An 8,959-nucleotide genomic window follows, 5' to 3' on the forward strand; every position below is an offset into this window, starting at 1 on the left:
AAAGATAATCAAGACTCAAATTTTCGGGTTGACTTGAGAAAACATAAATATATTACCTGCTGACTTTCGGAACAAATCATCAAACCATCACGGTTTCCTTTTTACATCCATTCTAATTCGATATTTTAGCCTTCTCTACAAACAACAACGCAAGCTAGATCGCGGCAGCAGAAACGGCGGAACAAAAAGTTCCGCCCCTTCTCCTCCAACTTCTTCTCGTCTTCCAAGTAGGTATAGTAGTAGTTAGTGATGGTGCGGATCGGCCGTCGACGCTTTGCCGTACTGCTTCTCCCACCAGGCCACGTACTCCTTCTTGCGCTGTTCCCGGCGGGCAAAGTACTCCGGATATTGGGCCTTCTCGAGCGGGTGCCAGTAGTCCAGCACCCAGTCCGGGGGGATGACCTCGCGTTCGAACGCGACGCCACCGGGCGACATGGCAACTGCAATGAGAAAGATTTAAAAAAAAAGTAGTCGTTAATGAACTGTGCACCTTATGATCCATACGGATTTTTATGGATTCGAGAAGAAATGCCCATTTTAAAGTTTGTTATTTTTCTTCAATGGTAACACCATTTTTGTACATTGGTTTTTTGTCCATTGTATCGAACATCTTCGGTAATACTAAACAATTTGAGGTAGCAGTTATTGGTAATTCGGGAAAAAGTGGCTCCAGAGAGGAAATGTGGTTCGATAGATCACTAAATGAAATAGATCTCTTCGTACGAAAAGTGGTGCCCAGATGCTTTCATGGTTCAAACGATCGAATGCTTTTTCGAAGGGAGTCCTCGATGGCCAATTTTTTATACTGGATCTAGTTTCGGATCACTTCCAAAAGCATGTATGTACTTTGAGCCCTGTTCAGATACACTCTGTAGGCCTTCTTTTTCAGGGCTCTTAAAAGTACTGTAAAGGTGAATCAACTCCAGGCGCTTTGATGAATTTTGTGTTTTTGATCACGGTTGCTATTTTGGAGTTGATGCCGTTTATACATATTGTTGGCACAAAAGTTGCAGAAAACACCCTGTTATTTGGCCCCGCACTGTGAAAATTTTGTGCGATGCCCCTGCTGAATTTAAGTTTACAAAATGGTCATGGTCGTGTAATTCAATCAATTCAACGAAGCCCCTTATGTGAATACTGTAAACTAATCCACTGGAGATAGTTAGCACATCGTGATTTTTTGGTCACTTTTAGAACAAGCATTCATTGTAAGTTTACTATTGCTTGAAAAAAATATTTTACGAAAAGAATCCGTAGAGTTTAAGCAAAACGTGTAGAGAATGGGATTAATTTAGTATCAAACGAGATCAAAGGTTTTTTTTAGAATAAAGTATTTCGTCTTGAATTGGTAAACGTTAATTTTCAATTGGTACCTACCTAATGTACTCGAATTTTGTTTATAACATTGCATAAATGTAGGCGGTATAAAACCTACCCTTTGAAGGGCAGGGTTGAAGTCAAATTCGCCTATGCTTATGCAAATAATGTGTGCTTTAGAAAAAAAATCTCCGTGATAATTTACAATAAATTTTTCCACTTTTTAACGACCATTTTACTGCCGTTGGAAGCATAATTGTCACATGTTACAAAAAGGCAAAGCGAGAAAAACGATCAAAGTATAACAAAAACATTTGCTGTCCTCGCACAGTTTCGCAATTTTTGTTGACTTCAATGCCATGGATCTCTATAGTATACTCCTATCATGTGAGCCTCGGTCAAATTTTTCGAAAATGAACGGTTTTTTTCAATGAAAATCGTTGTGTGACATTTATGCCGCGAAATTCTTTGAAAAGTCGAAAAATGGACGCATATTTGTCACACCACGAACATTTTCACAGAAGTTGTTTGGTTTGGCATTTCGTGTTTGGCCCTCGTGTTTTATTCGTAAATAGAAGCTTAATTTAAAAAAATCAGGTCTGAATCGGATTATTCGAAAATTTAAACTATCTGGTGTCAAACATGATCGATCAATAAAACGGCACGGGGGAGCAATTTGCGGCAGCTCAATCACTTTACAAAAAGCAACATTTCTTCAACTAACTGTCAACTGCCGTGCTGAAAACGTCGCAACCGCGAGAGAAACGTTACCAGAAGAGGACAATCAATCCGTTTGCAGTGAATGCGGTCTTGGGACAAGTTCCGGATGAAGTAATTCTGGCGGAATAGGTTCGTAAACATTAAATAAACATTAAACAGACATCTCCGTATTTTGCTAGGTGTGTCAAATAAAAAAAATCAAAACAAAACCAAAAAGAAATGGTCTGCTAAAAGCCACCGTCAATCACATATAGCCATCCTAGACAATTGATGATTACGGTGGAACTGTCTCACGGCGCCGGAAGAATAACAATTTGACTAATGTTGTGAAGCGGGTTACGTTTACATGCACTCTTCCAAGTGCCAGCAACGAATCCGAAGCAGTTGGCAGAGTTTTTCTTGCACATGCTGGGTTTCCGCGAAAACAGTGACCCCTCCCCCTCGTTTATATCGCCGTGATCCCCTCCCGACCCTCTAGGACACATGGTGCCAAGTTTGGTGAAAATCTATTGAGGCGTTCCGAAGTTATAATACGTTTCATTTCTTTAGTGTGACAAATATGCGTCCAATCGTCTCAGTGTGACAGTTATGCGTCCATTTGTCCCAGTGTGACAATTTGGCTTTGAATTTTTCTCAAAATTTCTAGAATAAACTTTATGTTTCGACAAAGAATTTCTCTATCCAGTTCTGCCAGCACATTTTTCCTCTCACCTACAGATGAAATAGAAATATCCTCCCTAATTAAATCATTTTGCAATCACAACTAGTCCAGGTCATGATAATATTAGTGTCTATGTCCTAAAGTCCGTTAGTGACATCATAAGTCCTGTTCTATCTGATATTTTTAATTTTTGTTTTGAACGTAGTATTTATCCTAATAGTCTCAAAATAGCAAAAGTAACACCCATTTTTAAATCCGGAAATCCTTCATTTTGCAATAATTATCGTCCTATTTCAATATTATCAGTAGTTAACAAAATATTAGAAAAATATTAGCGAGAAGATTACAATCCTTTTTAAACAGCAACAATTTTTTCTATTCCATGCAATATGGCTTTAGAGAAAAATCTTCCACAAATAATGCAGTTATTGAGCTTATTAATAACATCCAATTGAACCTCGATAAAAAAGAAGACGTTCTTGGCCTATTTTTGGATTTATCCAAAGCGTTTGACACGGTTGACAGGAAAATCCTTCTTGAAAAACTTAATTTTGCTGGAGTACGTGGAGCTCCATTAGCCTTGATCAATAGCTACCTTACGAACCGATTTCAATATGTTAATGTAAATAGTTGTCGCAGTAGTTTATCATCAATTGATATTGGAGTTCCCCAGGGTTCTGTACTTGGACCATTGTTTTTTATAGTTTATTTAAACGATATGGCTGCTTTGCCACTTAAAGGAGTTCTCCGGTTATTTGCAGATGACTCTGCATTATTTTATAACAATAACAGCTCAGAAGAAAATGACAATAACCTGTGTTCCGATATGACATTATTGATCGATTTTTTTCGTATAAATAAATTAACTTTAAATATAGATAAATCTAACATCATAGCTTTCAAAACTTCTCAACGGCAAAATTCTAATCCTTAATTCTTACTAAATCTGTTTTTCCTAGTTTGAAAGTTGTAACTGACTGTAAATATTTAGGAGTTATTTTAGATGACTGTTTGAATTGGAACTTACATATCGATAACTTATTACAAAAACTTAACAAAGTAACAGGTCTAGTTGGTAAAGTCAAACATAGGATTCCGTCTAATATTCTTCATATAATTTATCATTCACTTTTTCAGTCTTTATTAATGTACCTTATTTCTTCTTGGGGCAATGCTTGTAATACTCGAATTAATAAACTTCAAGTAGCACAAAATAAAATCCTACGTCTTATCAATAATCTTCCATATCGCAGTCGTTCTGCTGAACTTTACAATGTAAATAATAACTTAATTCCTGTAAGAGGCCTGTACATATTTCAAATTTGTTGTTTTATTTATCTGAGCATTACAAATAGCACACACTGCAATGTATATTTTGATCGTACCAATCATCAATACTTAACCCGTAATAGAAATATGTTAACCCGCCCTTCGGTCAGTACAACTATTGGAGAACGTTCTTTAGCCTTCAGAGGCGTACAACTTTTTAACTTTCTTGAAGAAAAGTGTGGTCCGTTTCGCAATTATGGTCATTTCAAAAATTCTATAAAGCAGTTTCTTCTTAATTCCAATGTATCATCAACACTTTTAAAATCGTGCAATATTTTTTCATTATATCAAAATTAACCTGCATCATGTATATATTTGAATTTATGTTATTGTTCATTTAGTTTTAAGTTATTTTCATTGCTGAGTTTAATTTCATGATTTGTGTACATATTTTTTTTTATCGCTTTATCATTGATTAGATCATAGATTATAGAATTTAAGATCAATAACAACTCCTTAAACGGCGAAGCCATTGGAGTACTATCTAAAATGTATTAATTTTATGTATCTGTTTGCAATAAATAAATAAATAAATAAAATAATACGTATCAAATTATGACGATTGGCATCAAAAAGTGAAAAACGTCGAAATGTCACATGTGACAATTATGCGTCCAACGGCAGTTTATACCATTATTAAAAACTGTCTTAAACTGTAGAAAGATATTGCATTAATAAAATGTGTAGAAATAATCTCACATCGAACCCATAAGGCAAAACACTTACATTTCTTCGGCTGGAAGTGCTGGGTCTCGAACAGTTCCCGCTCCCCATCGGCCAGCAGCCGGGCAATCTTGGCCGGGTCCTTCTCGTTCTTGTTCTGATCGAACCGGTGTCTCATGATGGTAGCATGGTAGCGGAAGATATGTCTGAAGCAGGACAAAATATTACCACACTAACTACTAAATGGCACCGGAGCGAGAATGTTTTGATTCCGAGTCGAGAGCCAGAAAATTACATAAGATAATCGCCAATACCTGACGAAGATTGGAAGGATTTCGAGGACTTCCTCAAACTCACCTGCGATCGTACCACGCCTCCAAATTACGTAGCGACTTCTTGTACAAGCTGCAGACCCGCTTGGTATGGGCCAAGGCCGACGAGGCGGACATTTTCGGGCACCGCTTCTGCTAGCTACTTTGAGTCGAAATTTTTACGAACAGCGACGTGAAATGCGGATGGCTGATGGTTTTTTTCTCGTTCGTTTTCAATCTGCCTTCGGTGGACCCTGGTGGCAAATTTTGTCACAGAAAAAAATCCAATAACGCCTACCCAAATGCCTTTTTTTATGCCTAACAAAACAAACAGTTTCCTATCCCTCGGACCAAAAAACAAGAGCGTCCATGCAGCTGTTTATTTTGACGTGGAAGTTGTTTTGTCTGCGCGATTTCAGTGGCTTCACTTTTCCTGTTCAAATTCCACTGCAACAGTTTATCCTGGCAAGTTATTCTCTAATTAGATCAAAATTCTTCCAACACCATGACTGCAAACAAGTATTCCATATTGTTACCGACCTACAATGAACGGGAGAATCTTCCCATAATCATCTGGTTGATTGTTAAATACATGCAGGAAGCGTGAGTACCTTTTTAATGCAATAAATCAGAGTAGAAGGTTCACTAAAAACATGCAAATGTTGTTTCCAGGCGAATCGACTACGAAGTGATTGTGATCGACGATGCCAGCCCCGATGGGACCCTGGAGGTGGCCAAGGAGCTGCAGAAAATCTACGGCTCAGATCGGATCGTGCTTAGACCGAGGGCCGGCAAACTTGGCCTGGGAACGGCGTACGTGCACGGCATCCAACATGCAACCGGAAACTTCATCATCATCATGGATGCCGACCTGAGCCATCATGTAGGATATTTTTCTTAAATTCTGCTAAATTACTTTAATCTCGTCTTTTTCTCCGCCAGCCCAAATTCATTCCCCAGTTCGTAGAGCTACAGCAGCGTTCCAACTTGGACGTGGTGTCCGGAACCCGCTACGTCGGAGATGGCGGAGTCTACGGGTGGGACTTCAAACGGAAGCTCATCTCCCGGGGAGCAAATTTCCTGTCCCAGCTGTTGCTCCGGCCGAATGCTTCCGATTTGACCGGTTCTTTCAGACTTTACAAAAAAGACGTCCTCAAAGAGCTCATCTCCCGGTGCAAATCCAAGGGTTACGTGTTCCAGATGGAGATGATCGTCCGGGCCCGGCAACTGAACTACACCGTCGGGGAAGTTCCGATTTCTTTCGGTCGATCGTGTTTACGGACAGTCCAAGCTGGGTGGATCGGAAATCGTGCAGTTTGCCAAGAATCTGCTGTATCTATTCGCGACCACTTGAATTAGTCTTACTTAAGTTGATGAAGAGAGAAAGTTATAAATGCAATTTGTCCTTTTAAAGTTTATGTTAACTGTTTTGCATTTATTTAAGAGTTAATAACAAATAATAAAAAGATGTTAATGGCATAAATGGCATGATGGGTAATTATTCACCGAAGTTAACTCCGAGAATCCCAACGCCTACAATCTGTTGAAATTGTAACAAAATGATAAAAATGGCAATCTTGACATAAAATGACAATTGTAACAATATGATTTAAACGGTAAAATCGACTTCACATGATATGATATTGTGTCATCGTGATTTTTTTTTTGTTGATTTCGTCTTTTTTTGTCGTTTTTACCATATTGCAAGTTTTGTATTTCTGATGATTTATGTCTCTATTGTTATTTAATCATGTTTGTCATTTTTGTTATAAGGGACATTTTTGAAATTTTTGCTCATTTTCGTTATATATGACATATTTGTCATTTTTATCTTTAGTAACTTTTGTCAATTTAATCATTTTTTTCATTTTGTAAATCAGCATTTTTTGTATTTTTGTTTGTCATTTTGGTCTATTTTGTCATTTTGCCTTTTTTGTCATTTAAAAAAATAATAATTCTTGTCATTTCGTATTTTTTTCATTTTGGCTTTTTGTCATTTGTGTAATTTTTGTCATTTTTGCATTTATTGTAATATTCGTAATTTTGGTAATTTTTCACTTTTTTCAATTTTTTTTTCACTTTTTTCAATTTCTGTCTTTATGCCATTTTTGTCATTTCTGTCATTTTTATCAACTGTGTCATTTTTGTAATTTTTGTAATAATTTAAATTTTGGTATTTTTGTCATTTTGGTCACTTTGGTAATATGCGTCATTTTTGTCATTATTTTTTATTTTTTTTATATTTTTTTCATTTTTGTCATTTTGTAATATTTGTCAGTTTTGTCATCTTTATCTTTTTTTGTTATTTCTGACATTTTTGTAATTCATTTTTGCATTATTTTTATTTTTGTCATTTTTGTCAATTTTTTTTTTTTTTTTGATTATTGTCATTTTTGTCTTGTTTATTATTATTGAAATTATTGTAATTTTTGTCATGTTTGTTTTTTTTTTGTTATTTTTGTCATTTTTGCCAATTTTTGTCATTTCTGTCATCTTTGTCATTTTTGTAGTTTTGGCCACTTTGATCATTTTGGTCGTGTTTTTTATTTTTGTCTTTTCTGATATTTTTTTAATTTTTAAATTTGTCTTTTTTTTGTCAATTTTGTCGTATCTATCATTTTTGTCATTTTTGCCATTGCCATGACAAATTTTTCTCATTTTTTGTCCTTTTTTTCTGTCATTTTTCTAATATTTATCATTTTTGTCATTTTTGTTATTTTTGTTATTTTTGTCATTTTTAATTTTTTAATTTTTGTTTTTATCATTTTTATCATTTTTCCATTTTTTGTCATTTTGGTCATTGTGGTCATTTTGATCATTTTCGTCATTTTGGTCATTTTTGTCACTTTTGTCATTTTTGAAATTTTGTGTTATTGAGTTATTTTTGTCATTTTTGATTTTTTTTTTGTTTTAGTAATTTTTGTCGTTCTTGCCATTTTTGTCATTTTGGTCATTCTTGTCATTTTGGTCATTGTCATTTTGGTCAGTTATTAATTTTTGTCATTTAAGTCATTTTTATTATTTTTGTCATTTTCTACATTTTTGTTATTTTTTTATCATTTTCTATCATTTTTGTCGTTTTTGGTATGTTTACCATTTTTCTCATTTTGTCATACTTGTCATTTTTGTCATTTTGGTCATCTTTCTAATTTTTTAAAAAAAATTTTGTCGTCATGGACAATTTAGTCAATTTTGTAATTTTTATCATTTTTGTCATTGTTGTCAATTTTGTCGTTTTTGTCATTTTTGTCGTTTTTATCATTTTTGAAATTTTAGTCATTTGTCATTTTTGTCCATTTTTTTTTAATTTTTGTCAATTTTTTTATTTTGGTCATGTTTGTCAATTTTGTCGATTTTGTTGTTTTTGTTAATTTTGACGTTTTTGTCCGTTTTCGTCTTTTTTGTCATTTTTATTTAATTTTGTCATTTTTATAATTTTTTTTCCTGTCATTTTTGTTATTGTTGTAGTTTTTATCATTTTTGTCAATTTTGTCATTTTTATAATTTTTTTCCTGTCATTTTAGTCATTTTTGTTATTGTTGTAGTTTTCATAATTTTGCCATTTTTTTTTTATTTTTGTCATTTTTGTCGTTTTTATCATTTTTCTCTTTTTTGTCATTTCTGTCATTTTTGTCTTTTTCGTAATTTTGGTCATCTTTCTAGTTTTTTTAAAATTTTTATCAATTTTGTCGTTTTTGTAATTTTTTGTTTTTTTTTGTTTCATTTTCGTCATTTTTGTCGTTTACGTCATTTTTGTCATCTTTGTCATTGATCAATTTTGTTACTTTTCTAATTTTTGTTTTTTATTTCACAGATTTTTTCAATTTTTGTTATTTTGTCAGTTTCGTCATTTTCGTCTTTTTGTCTTTTTTGCAATTTTTTTATTTTTGTCATTTTCGGCATTTTTAACATTTTTCAATTTTATTTTTTATTTTTCATTTTTATCGTTGTGGTTATT

General features: G+C 34.1%; 2 protein-coding genes across 2 annotated transcripts; one reads left to right on the top strand and one right to left on the bottom strand.

Moving 5' to 3' along the window:
• Positions 1-93: 93 nt before the first annotated feature.
• LOC129746393 (NADH dehydrogenase [ubiquinone] 1 beta subcomplex subunit 9-like) lies at positions 94-5,240 on the bottom strand. Its single transcript, XM_055740028.1, has 3 exons — positions 5,048-5,240; positions 4,754-4,896; positions 94-440 (listed from the first exon to the last, which is right to left on the bottom strand). The coding sequence occupies exons 1-3, from the start codon at positions 5,137-5,139 to the stop codon at positions 244-246; spliced, it is 432 nt and encodes a 143-aa protein (XP_055596003.1). The 5' UTR covers positions 5,140-5,240; the 3' UTR covers positions 94-243.
• A 155-nt stretch (positions 5,241-5,395) lies between these two features.
• On the top strand, positions 5,396-6,355 carry LOC129747555 (dolichol-phosphate mannosyltransferase subunit 1-like). Its single transcript, XM_055741833.1, is given in 4 exon segments — positions 5,396-5,604; positions 5,674-5,884; positions 5,944-6,264; positions 6,266-6,355. Coding segments are annotated over 4 exon segments (720 nt in total). The 5' UTR covers positions 5,396-5,506.
• Positions 6,356-8,959: the final 2,604 nt, after the last annotated feature.

The sequence above is a fragment of the Uranotaenia lowii genome, chromosome 2, assembly GCF_029784155.1.
Source record: "Uranotaenia lowii strain MFRU-FL chromosome 2, ASM2978415v1, whole genome shotgun sequence".
NCBI lineage: Eukaryota > Metazoa > Arthropoda > Insecta > Diptera > Culicidae > Uranotaenia > Uranotaenia lowii.